Source organism: Pinus tabuliformis, chromosome 7 (genome assembly GCF_031772625.1).
Source record: "Pinus tabuliformis cultivar Carrire ecotype Pingquan chromosome 7, CPIR1, whole genome shotgun sequence".
NCBI lineage: Eukaryota > Viridiplantae > Streptophyta > Pinopsida > Pinales > Pinaceae > Pinus > Pinus tabuliformis.
Window position 1 is genome coordinate 90,415,846 of NC_142293.1, and position 13,566 is coordinate 90,429,411.

The following is a 13,566-nucleotide window of genomic DNA, read 5'->3' on the forward strand; positions in this document are numbered from 1 at the left end:
TATTTTTATTTTCATTCATTTCACATAATCTCAATGAGAATTGCTAGAATTTTAAGGATAAATCTTAACATTTAAAATGATCACAAGCCAAACAAAATAAAAAATAAAATGTATATAATATATTGACGGAAAGCTTAAGCAAATATCTATTATAGATAATTTTTAATGAAATAAAAAAAATTCCATAATAATAATTTTCTTATTCTAATTTCTTTTATTCATAGATTTATTATTTTTTTCTCTTAATCAATTTGACCATATATAAGTATGGTGTTATAAATTTTTATTATTTTTAAAAAAATACCCCATCATAACACATGGTATGGATATTAGTGAATACCAACCTATTTGAAAAAATACCCAATGATAGGAGATGGTGTGGATATTAGTGAATACCAACCTATTCCATGGTCTCTATAGTTTTAATTTATCCGAAATTAAAATGATTTTATATTGCGATATAAACGACACGACCATAATCGGTATCAGCCTTAACTAGTAGCGCCAATCTTGATATCGATTAGATACATGAAAAAATTGCAAGAAAATAAAAACCAAAAAACGGAAGAGAAATTAAAACAAGAATCTTCTAGGTAAAGTAATTCGGCCATAAAATGTTAATTTCATAAACCCAAAGTGCGAAGTAGAAAAAATCATTTTTTATAACATTGCATTGGTTTTACAGTACTGCTCGTATGTTTGTGAGCTTCGTGGAAACCCTGGTAGAATGTTTCATTTGAAGGAGATATTCCACATTCGCGTAAGTGATTATTTCTCGGCGTTGCTTCTGTTATTCTAATAAAAAATGGAAATAAAACATTTTATAAAACATAAAATACTTATGAACTGGGGTGAAATTGCACCCTACTTGGAATAAAAATATAAGATAATTGGAATATGTCATAGTTGGGTGCGCCTTCACAGTTGCTGTGCTTCCGTTTGAGTTTAATTAGTTGACAATCCGGCAATTTTTCCTGATCTCCCCCTGCGACCCTGTCAACACACCTATCTCACCCATCTTTACCATTGCCCTTCCAAATTTCTTCCTCCATATGGACGGGTATTTGGAGTTGATCTTCACCATTCTGACTGTCGATGGAGTCGACATCAACGTCTGATCAGAGGTCAACACTCCACGTTTCACTTGAAGATCAATGTAATATTTCTCATCTAAACGTCTGGGTGTCAATGAATCCAAATGCACGGTTGGATCAGAATTTGAATTAGAAGTAGGGATTGGGCATTTGGCTTTCAGTGAAAAAGCGAATCGAGCGTCCATACTGGGATCCTGATGACCTGTTCCACTGAAATTGTAAAGCCTGTTTGCGCTGAATGAAGAGCAATGAGAAACCCCGATAGAGTGCGCCCCTGAAAATATATATTAAATTATGTTAAAATACGATTGACGATGGGATATCATACGTTCAGTTCAATCAAATATATATTTGGATTATTGTTAATCAGTAGCTACCTGAGAGAGTGACCATGTCTTCCACTGACAAAAATTTTGCAGCGAAATTTTGTGTGAGTTGGTTCACATTGAATTGTGGAGCAGGAATGTTCCCTGGGATGTCTGATGCTCGAGAAATCCTTCCGTCTCTTCGTCCCGCTGGCACTTCCCAAATTAATCCGCCAGCCTGCGCTAGCCAATATATGGAAATATGAATATAAAGATATAGTTACAATATCACAGAGCGAGAAATAGAGGGTATGAGTAGGTTAATTACTTGGTGGGCGCTATCTCTTGCAGCAAAGGCAAGGATGTCAGCGCATGAGACCACGTTCGGGCATTTGTCTTCCAAAATAGACTTTGCTTCATCAATTATTTCGAACCCATGGAGGCTCGGATTGTTCGCGGGTGATTCCTTCTCTGCTTGATTTCCTGCTGTAGAATCGATCAGTATTGATCCATCGCAACCCTGCAACCATCAATGAGCAGATTATCGCATGAAATTGATATACACCACTACATATATGATATGTAATTATAAGAATGTATGCTTACTCTGACGAAGCAGTCATGAAAATGCATCCTGATGAGAGCAGGTGCAACGCCAGGATTTGCTGTCACGGCTTTGGCCACAGCTGCACCTACAATCGCCTCCGCCTCTGGGCACCTATCGCGGTAGTAACCCACCTTTAACCCATTCGCATCCGTTACTATCAAAAGAGCAGATGACACTGATACCATTAGCATTGCAATATTAACTAAATTAAGCAGACAGCGATTATCAATTGATCGATAGTCCATTTGGAATGATGCGGTTGAGTCAATTAAAGATGAAGTAACAGATGATTCGGTGATCGAGTGACTCGCAAATTGCTTATTTCCACTCCGTTTAATGTGGGCGGAGGCTGAAGATGGAAGCAAAGAAGACAACAATCTTTTGCGTAAGGTGATAAACACTTATGAACAATTGGCTCATGAATAGATGAACGAATATAGTGGCGCCATAGTATTTAAAGGCATGTCACCTTGGAGCGTAAGTGGATGAGGGTGAATGGTGATGGCAAAATTGACCGGGATATAGCGACACATGTACATTGACCAAGAAACATGATGGCCAGTGGAACAATTCAATTCAACCTTTCTCGCTTGCCGGGGTTCATCGAAAGATGCAAAGAAGGTATTTAAAAATTAACACAGCTGGCGGGGAGGATGATAATGAAGGTTGGACCAAATTAATGAGCGACATTAATGATAGTGTAATAAATGAATTTCATCATAAAGCTCTCTTCACAGCCGGAGACATCACGATTTGAATGCATAAATTTCAATTTTCATTTTATTTTCACATCGCTATATTGAAATTGCAGTTTTGTATTACGTTGGAAATTTAACAAATTCTACTTTATAGATAATATATAAAAGGTAAAACATCCATATTAATAACAATACGATACGATTACCTATGACCCACACTTTTAATACATGAGTTTTTATAATAAAATAATAATACTTGCGGACGCCCACATATTTATGACAGATGTTATAATTTTGATGATAGGGATTGATCGCATCATTATATCCATGTCCGAGTGCTGATCCTCACAACCAGTGCTGATCCGAGTGCGCTACATTGTTACTAATCCTGTTTTCTTTTGATCTTCTCCCATGGGATTCTGGATGTCTTTGCCTATGCCCATTTTTTCGATAGCAAACACAACGAGGAACATGATTGTGCATATCCTCCCTGTCTCTAAAATTCTTTCATGTTTTCCCTCACCAGCTCCACACTCTTCATGAAAGGTAATTTGTTTAAGTATAGAGCTGTCAAATGATGGAGTTGTTGACTGAGTTCCAAAATCCAAACTGTGCTTCCAAATGATGTGCTTCTCCCAAAGAATTTATCTTACATTTTGTGCAAACACTATAAAATCTATAGACATATTAGAAATGGCAAGACGTTGTATTATAATTATGTTTTACACTTCTTCTTTAGTGTTTTCTGCAAAAACTATATTACACGATATATATTCTAGAGTTTAAGCACAATATATGTTCTAGGGTTTAGACACACTATGCTTTGCAGCCATAGTAGTGACAATGATACTAGAATATTTCCCATTTGAATATCTTCCCATGGAATGCACAAGAACTCACATAGTAAACCTTTTAGATCCAATAAATAATGACATAAATTCCATTGAAAATTTTCTTTCTTATTTTCTATTCAACTATAACTCTGGCTACAACCACCCTCCAAAATTTTAGCTCGCGTGCAAATTTCGGAGCCTACCTTGGATCCTATGATCAATCGTTCCTTGGTCACTTCTTGGGAAGGTGATGATCTCAAGCTTCCTCCTTGATCTTAAGAGTTGTTCACGTTCTAATCTTTATGCAGTATGTGTCATCTTTGGGCATAGGGATTGTTGTTTATCACACAAAGGGAATGTTGTTTTTCTTCAAGGGAATCTTATGCATATGAATTGTTTTTATTACACAGACATGTTTCACACTCAGTTCACACACTCACCATGAAGGTTGTTGCATGAAGTAGAGTATATTTTATACATTATGGATGGTCTACATTATATCACTAAGTGTTCGTGTGTGATCATAATCGATTCCTATCACTCTTGACATATGTTTCATTGATCTCACACTTACCAAGTTTCTCGAGAAACCTAGCCTCATCCAACTTTCTAGAACTACATACTTTGCTTCTACAACCCTCAAGCTTTTTCCCTTTCTTGTTGGAACTGCGAAATGTGCAGAGAGCCTAGCCTCCCTTGGGATCCAAAACTGTGCAGTGGTTTCCTCCAGTGTCCTTCCCCAACCGGAACCCACTGTCTTCAGAAACTGCGTTGTGTTGTCCCTTAGTTTCCCAACCAGCACTGCTCTCCAAAAATGCATAGAGCAGTCAGGCAGCTAGCACTACTCTCCAGAAATGTGTAGAGAAGTCAGGAAACCAACACTACTCTCCAGAAATGCACAGAGCAGTCTGGCAGCCAACACTACTCTCGAAAAATGCACAAAGCAGTCTAGTTGCTTGCATTAAGAAACTGCCTGGAGGTGTCCTCCCAAGGCCCCATCCCACAGTAGGGTCCTGTCATCATAAAATGTGCAGTATTGTCCCTCAATTGCTCAGGCTGCACTGCACTCAGAAATTGCGCAAAGCAAGCAGCCCAAACTTTCTCCTGAAAACTGCGCAGATAATCTCGGTAACAATCATTGTCCACTGAAAATGCACTGATCTATCTCCCAGTGACTATAGGAAAAGGTGGCATGTTGCATCACTCTCAAGGAGTTGAGGAGAAGGAACAAGAAACTAGGTTATGATCGGGACCTCATGTAAACTCTGTCAGATGCATCATCATCTCAAGGGTAAGTATGGTAAGTAAAGAATATATTTTCAAGTACATATCCTAGTGAAGCTTGAAGGACTGCTTGTCATTGTCATATCACTATGTCTTCAATAATATGCATGTTTGCAAGCACAAAATCATTTCATGTGTTTCCTCTACGTGTCTTGATCCTTTTTGCTTGTTTGACCAACTATCTTCTTTGGCATGTTGATCACTATGTCATGCTTGCGAGCTTGTTCTAGTAATTTAGAAGGATTTTCTTTGTGTGTATGAGTTGTTTTCACTCACTGAACATCGATCACACGCACACACAAAGTTTTAAACAATGTCACGCTAGTGTCGTCACGATCGTTCGAAGACATATTTCAATTGTCGCATTTGTCACTCTCAACCTTCAAGTTAGTCTCACTGAGCACATGTTATCTTGTTGGTTTGAGGTTTCTTTTCATTGAGTTGTGCTAAATGTGTGATCACATTGTTGTGTCTCCACGTGTACACTTGCTTTCACACTTAATTAATTTTCCAGAAAATCTGTCGACCAGGCAACCCTCCGTTAACCAAACCCGATATCCGTGACCTTTTACTATTACCCAAAACTGCGCAGAGCTTGAGGTTGTCCTCTGAATAGTTTTCTCTATGCAATTATGGAAATGAGCCAACTGAATGACTCCTAGAACTTCGCAAAATTTGCCCGAGAAACCGATCTAGTATGCAATTCTCGCAAGCCCTCTCATTAAGCCTCCAACTGGTCAACCGGAGAAAGAACTTGCATTATGACGTTGGGTTGTACTGAGCTCCAAAATTGTACAGATTTTTCCTACCAGCCCTTCTTCCCCATTCTACAACCAGCCCAAGAATTGCGCAGAACTGTCCTGCCATGCCATCCCTTCTTCCCCGCTCTGTAATTAGCTCAAAAATTGTGCATATCTATCCTACCAACCCTTCTTTCCCTCTTTACAACCAGCCCAGGAATTGCGTAGAGTTGTCCTGCCTCGCCCTTCTTGCCCGCTCTACAACCAAATCATAAATTGCACAGAACTATCCAAGCTCGGATCGTCTATTAGGATTGCGAAGTTTTGACCAGCAACTCCCACAACTCGACCTTGTGATCCTCCGGAAAACTGCACAAATTTAACTTCCAGTGGGCCTCCTGCTTACTGAACTATATTCCCGGATAAATTACGTAGATCCCAGCTGGATGACCTGCAGAGTGCTCCCTTGGAAAATTGTGCAGATTGGCCCAGCAGCTCCTCGACACGTCGCTTTGCCATCCTCCTGCAAATTTCACAGTTTTTCCTCCCAGCTGGGTTTTGCCCCGCAGCTGTCATTGTTGTCTCAGATTGCAAGAATTTGTCTCCTAGTGACATTTGTGCAATTTTTCCCAATAGTGCTCTGGAGCCTTGCATCGAAACCTGTGTTGTTCTCTTGCAATATTAGTGCCTTGTTCCTCTCCTGGTCACTTGCACCGAAATGGAAAACAATGCATCATGATAGACTAGGATATTTTTTGGATTTGATGTCGGCTCATCATGAGTGATTGCAAGAACAGGTACATCGATGAAACATGGTGCAAAAATGAATGGAATGGAAAAGAGGCACATGCTAGAAGACTTGCTCACAGTGGAATGCACATATGAAGCACATCGAGCAAGAAAGCGAAAGGGACACATTCACATGCACCATCAAGCAAAGTCCAAGACCATCGAAGGCCCCACACAATTTGCCATGCAGAGGTGAAGACATGTTACATCGAGAGCATATAATCACTCAGTAGCACAAAATCTCAACACGAGCACCAAATTCAGCCAGTACATGTCATAAATTTCATGTCGATTTGTGTCATGAGTTGTCTCGACCACATCACTACTATGGGCCATACTTGTTGTAATCAATGTAATGTAAAGTGGAAGTCCAAGAGACCCACATTTGAAGTCAAAGAGTCACGTAAATTCAAAAACCCATAGGAAGTCAAACAGTCATGAGGGAAGTCGAAGAGTCACAAGGGTCAGTGATACCCCCTTGGCTATATATACCCCTTCATTTTATGAGCAAAGGAATTTTCACCTTGGCTCCTCCCACATAACGTTGAGAGTCTATAGTATGTTCTTTAAGGAGCGAGGAGTGGCTCCAATGTCCCACTACTGGCGGTAGTGATGTATGGTGTACATATGTGTTTTGGGTCTTTTGCTTAATTCAGACACTTGTCTCAGGCCAGCATGTTTTCACGCATGATTTGCATCCATTTGTAAGACCACTCTTTAAACATTAGTAATGCATGTTTTCTTAACCTGTACTAAGATAGTTTGACAACTTTAGTTATTTTAGGACTCATATTGTTGAAGATGTGTTGTATTTCTTATCATTGTTGTCCTGTCCATGTGGACTACTCTGTCGGACATTAGACATACCATCTTTGTGTATTTCTTGGTGTTAACGACCATCACCCTTGTGTGGACTATTCTACGTGTTTTCCCTTGAGCTTTGGTTTTCATGACTACTGCATCCACTGTGGACTATTCCGCTACATGTTGGACAGACCCTTCTTGTTGTTCGTGTGTGTCTCTTCCTGGGTTGGGACTATTCCCTCTCATCAAGAGGCTCACTTTTACCTCCCCCTTTCAAAAATAAGAGAACTCGGACACAGAGTTACATTAAGAACTCACCAATCATACTGACCTCACTTTCTTGAAGTTACAACCATAACACTCTCATGTGTTGAACATCAAGAGCTAAGTAAAATCTCTAAGATAATGGAAACTGGGCAATCGTACCGGATGAGACTCCTACACCTAACAGTGTGAGGTCTAGTTGAGACTTCATACTAGGGAGATCCCCTTTGTTGGTGGTTCCAGCGCCATCAACAAACTCAAAAATACATTGGATTCTATAAAAAAAAATCATTGAGACAATGACCCTTTCAGTTCCTTCCTATTTGCAGTGAACACAGAAATTGTGGAATGTTTTGAGGGCAGTGTGTATGAAATCTATGTCATGGAATCACTTTGAGACAAACCCGCTAACTTTGTCCCACCGAATAACTGTTTGTATACATGCCCAAATTGTTCTGACTTTCCTTTTAAGAATATGGTATGGTAATACTAAGAATTGAGTTCACGACCTTCTCTTCTCTTAGGGAGAAATTGTGCATAGGAGTTGGAAAAAGTAATGAGAAAGGTCATGGGAGGAAGAAGGAATGTGGTGTATGTCTTTCGAAAATTGGAACGAATAGTGGGTAGGAGATGCCTCAGATTTAACATTGAACGAGGGGTGTTCTTGCATGGGTAAGAGAAGCATTGAGTTAAAATAGTCAACTCTGATACCATTACCAGCTAGGATGAATAACTCCACGCTTGAATGAATTTCTTCAACGCATAGCATGCATATATACAAGAGGAATTAACCTTTGGTTTCATCTTCTAAGAGCTCCAAATTTTGGAGCCTACCTTGGATCCTATGATCAATCATTCCTTGGTCACTTATTGGGAAGGTGATGATCTCAAGCCTTCTCCTTGATCTTAAGAGTTGTTCACGTTCTAAACTTTATGTAGTATGTGTCATCTTTGGGCATAGGGATTGTTTTTTATCACACAAAGGGAATGTTGTTTTTATTCAAGGGAAATCTTATGCGCATGAGTTGTTTTTATTACATAGACATGTTTCACACTCACTTCACACACTCTTGTCATGAAGGTTGTTGCATCAAGTAGAGTATATTTTATACATTCTGGATGGTCTACATTATATCACTAAGTGTTCGTGTGTGATCATAATCGATACCTATCACTCTTTACATATGTTTCACTGATCTCACACTTACCAAGTTTCTCGAGCAACCTAGCCTCATCCAACTTTCTAGAACTACACACTTTACTTCTACAACCCTTAAGTTTTTTTCCTTTCTTGTTGGAACTGCGAAATGCGCAGAGAGCCTAGCCTCCCTAGGGATCCAAAAATTCACAGTGGTTTCCTCCATTGTCCTTCCCCAGTTGGAACCCATTGTCTTCAAAAATTGCATTGTGTTGTCCCTCAGCTGCCCAACTAGGACTGCTCTCTAGAAATGCGTAGAGCAGTCAGGAAAATAGCATGTTATGAAACTAGCTCACAAAAAGATAGAAAAGATAGATCAATGCCTTAGAATTCAGCCTCTTCGAGGGGGAAACCTCCTTTACATTACATAAATGAACAATACCTAGATGCGACAAATGACAAGACCTCCCTTATATATATAGGAGTCAAAGGGGTCATAATATAATCAAAGCCGACATAACAATAATAATGTAAGGGCACAATAATAACAATAGTGGGCTTCTATGGGGCACAATAATAAAATATGGGGACTATGTGGACACAGCAATATAATAAGGGGGTTGTACTAATAACAATAAGGGGTTACCCTAGTAGTATAGGGAGCTAAAATGCCCCTCTCCTTTAAAAAGTGTTGTCCTCAATGCTTGAGTAGTTCTTAATGCTTCTGTATAAAATTCTTGTCCTCTCATGGAATCTTTAGCGGGTAAGTTCTTCCACTTGATGAGATACTCTTAAATTGATTGATTTCATAGTTGTCGGGTTCTTGTTTCTGTGACTACTCCAGGCTCCAATATGATTTTTCCTTCCTCGTCAAGTTCTGGCAATATTGTTTGAATTGGGATCTTCTGCAAGTTTTGAATGAGTGGCCACACTTCTTTGTCCTTATTTCATTCATCCCTTCCTTCGTTTATCCAATCTGGTTGGATAATAGAAATAACACAAAACAATGCTTCCACATCCTCATCCTCTCTTGAGAGTGCGTATCCAACAACATTTTGCTTCCCTTTTTTGTACATGATTTCAAAGTCATAACACAACATGTTTGTGACCCATTTTTTCTATTCTTCTAAAGATAATATTTCTTCTAAAAAGTATTTAAGATTATCACGATCCATTTTTACCTTGAAGTGTGTTCCCATTAGGTAAGGTTGCCATTTCTTAAGTGCATGTAGTATTACCAACATTTCCTTCTCATAAATAGCTTGCTTGAGATGTAGCCGTATAAATACCCAATCGCCTACATCAAAACTTCTTTCACTGCAATGTTGATCTTCCTGTTGTTTCATTCAATTCCGCACCAAAGCGACATTATCCTTTAAAAGTTGGAGAACTTGTTGTTGATGCTCAATGTGATCTTTCACTGCTTGAATCTTTTTCTTCTTGATATGTCATTTTATCGTGAGAGTTTGAGGAGTTGTAATTTCTTCCAATGCATTACAAAATATGGTTGGATTCATTTCTTGATGCTTGATGTGATATTTCACTTCTTGAACATTTTTCTTCTTGATATGTCCTCCTATATTGATAGTTTGAGGAGTGGTAATTCCAGCCAATGCATTACAAGATATGCTAGGATTCATTTCTTCTTTCTCGATGTGATTTTTCACTTCTTGAACTTTTTCTTCCTGATATGTCCTTCTATCTTGAGAGTTTGAGGAGTGGTAATTCTTTCTAATTCTTTACAAGATATGGTCAGATTCATTTCTTCTTTCTCTTGGGTTGATTCCTGGTGTATATCCTCTTCTTTTGATGTTTCTTGATCCTTTTCTTCCTCCTCTTCATAATCTATGTAAAAGAATTTATTCTCAAGACACTTATGACCTTTAGTGCATTTGCTATCACAATTGTAACAAAGCCCTTTTTCTCTTTTTTTCTTCCAATTGTTGTAGTGTAAACCTTGTAGGTTGTTGAAGGCTAGGGGCAACAACACTTCCATCTTTATAGTTGTGAGTCGTAGGCTTCCTAGTTGCCATAATTTTTCTTTCCATTTTTCTTGCTAACCTGAATGCCTTCTCCAATGAATCAGGTTCCCAAAGGCAAACCTCATGTTGGATATTATCCTTTAAAGTCCCTATGAACACATCAATCCTATGCTCCTCTGGAATATCTTTTACCCTTATGTTCAATTTTTGGAAGTCCTCAATGTGCTCCATCATTGAACCCTTTTGTTTCAGACTTATCAATTGGCTAAAAAGAAGTTTTGCTTTTTGTATCCTCATAATGTGCTATCATTTCTTCCATAAAAATTGCCCAAGTGACAATTTGTTTACGAGAGCAAAGCCATCGATACCATACAAACTGATTTGGTTCCAAATATAAAGTTTCAATACGTACCTTTTGTGTGTTTTGCACATTATGTAGATCGAAAAATTGCTCCATCTATAGTATCCATGTTGTGGGATCCTTGCCATTAAACTTCCTCATATCGATTTTTGGAATATGGTGGGTCTTCAATCCAACATTAGAGTCTATGAAATCATTATTAACATTTCTTTTTTTCTCATCATGTGTTTCCTTTACTACCCTTTCACCATTAGTGACCATTTCTTGTAGCAACGTATTCAAATTTATCTTCAATTTTTCCATCTTATCATCCTTGCCATTCATCTTGGCTTCATTTACCATTAGTGAGAGTGAAATTTGTTGTACTTGGTCTTGTAATTTTGATATATCATGTTGCATTTCTTCCTCTTCTTCACGAGTCATGCTAAAGCTTTCAGGTTGCTTACTAGGTGTTTCCATTTTTTTTCTTCGGGGCATTAATTAATACTAATAATTCTTCACTATTCCCTTTGAATTCCTTCAAACTAATTTTTCAAACCATTCTTATGCAAAATTAAAAAAATTACACACCTTTTTTTCACTTTGTATGAGCTCGATATTGAATCTGATGTATCTCTGTAATTTCAAAACACCCAGTTTTGAAATTGCAACTTGCAGTAGTACTCTGCATCCTTTTTCCAATGCCACGAGTCTGATCGAATTTAGATTCTCCAAGAAAGAGTTATGCACAATCTCCCAAGATGACCTGATTATATACCTTTTCAGAAGAGCGAACTTGTATGAAGTGCCACGTGTCACTATTTTGACCTTTAGATCTAAAATATATACACAAGAAACTACAATCCATCCTCTTTCTGTAACTTGTTATGAAATTTCAATCTAATGCTCAAAACAAAAGTTACGATGATTTTCCCGAGGTCACCTGTTTGGAATGTAATTCTGGAGTCTGCAAAAAGGCCAACTTCTTCAGATCATATCTCCGCAAATATAGCGCGAAAAGCTCTGAATTTTGGACCCGAGGTTCGAAAAAATTTCGGCCCAAATGGTTTTTTTTTGGCGTCTGAAATGTCACAGAAGAAAAGCTATAGCGCAAATGCCACAATGACCTATTTGGAGCAGCAAAACCCTAGAATCCAAAGCTCTGATACCAAATGTTATGAAACCAGCTCATAAAAAGATAGAAAAGATAGATCAACGCCTTAGAATTTAGCCTCTTCGAGGGGGCAACCTCCTTTACATTACAAAAATAAACAATTCCTAGATGCTACTAAAGACAAGACCTCGTTTATATATATAGGAGTCTAAGGGGTCATAATATAATCAAAGCCGACATAACAATAATAATGTAAGGGCACAATAATAACAATATGGGGACTACATGGACACAACTATATAATAAGGGGGTTGTACTAATAACAATAAGGGGTTACCCTAGTAGTATAGGGACCTAAAATAACACTACTCTCCAAAAATGTGCAGAGAAGTCGGGCAGCCAACACTACTCTCTAGAAATGTGCAGAGAAGTCTAGTAGCCAGCACTACTCTCCATAAATGCTTAGAGTAGTCTAGTTTCCTACATTAAGAAACTGCCCGGAGGTGTCCTCCTAGGACCCCATCCCGCAATAGGGTCCTGTCATCATAAAATGTGCATTATTGTCCCTCAATTGCTCACGCTGCACTGCACTAAGAAATTGCGCAAAGCAGGTAGCCCAATCTTTCTCTTGAAAATTGCGCAGATAATCTCAACAACAATCACTGTTCACTGAAAATGCGCTAATATATCTCACATTGACTACATGAAAGGTGACATGTTGCATCACTCTCAAGGAGTTGAGGAGAAGGAACAAGAAACTAGGTTATGATCGGGACCTCATGTAAACTCTGTCAGATGCATCATCATCTTGAGGGTAAGTATGGTAAGTAAAGAATATATTTTGAAGTACATATCATAGTGAAGCTTGAAGGACTACTTGTTATTGTCATATCATTATGTCTTCAATAATATGCATGTTTGCAAGCACAAAATCATTTCATGCATTTCCTCTACGTGTCTTGCTTCCTTTTCACTTGTTTGACCAACTGTCTTCTTTGGCATGTTGATCATTATGTCATGCTTGCGAACTTGTTCTGGTAATTTAGAAGGTTTGTATTTGTGTGTATGAGTTTTTTTCGCTCTGTCAACATCAGTCACACTCACACACAAATTTGTAAACAATGTCGCGCTAATTCGTCATGATCGTTCGAAGACATATTTCAATTTTCGCACTTGTCACTCTCAACCTTCGAGTCAGTCTCACTGAGCACATGTTATCTTGTTGGCTTGATGTGTCTTGTAATTGAGTCGTGCTAAATGTGTGATCACATTGTTGTTTCTGCACGAGTACACTTGCTTTCACACTTAGTCAATTTCCCTGAAAATTTGTCGAGTAGACAACCCTCCATTATCCAAACCCGATCTTCGTGACCTTGCACTACTGCCTAAAACTGCGCAGAGCTTGAGGTTGCCCTCTGAATATTTTTCTCTATGCAATTATGGAAATGAGCTAGCTGAATGACTCCCAGAACTACGCAGAATTTGCCTGAGAAACCAATCTAGTATGCGGTTCCCGCAAGACCTCTCATTAAGCCTCGAGTTGGTCAACTAGCCCGAGAATTGCGCAGAGCTGT

General features: G+C 38.6%; 1 protein-coding gene across 1 annotated transcript; it reads right to left on the minus strand.

Annotated features, from left to right (window-relative positions):
* Window positions 1-690: 690 nt before the first annotated feature.
* LOC149245412 (peroxidase 5-like) lies at window positions 691-2,403 on the minus strand. The gene is made up of 4 exons (XM_089455587.1): window positions 2,006-2,403; window positions 1,728-1,919; window positions 1,472-1,637; window positions 691-1,368 (listed from the first exon to the last, which is right to left on the minus strand). Exons 1-4 carry the CDS (start codon window positions 2,249-2,251, stop codon window positions 950-952), a joined length of 1,023 nt encoding a protein of 340 aa, XP_089311713.1. The 5' UTR covers window positions 2,252-2,403; the 3' UTR covers window positions 691-949.
* Between the last annotated feature and the right edge of the window lie 11,163 nt (window positions 2,404-13,566).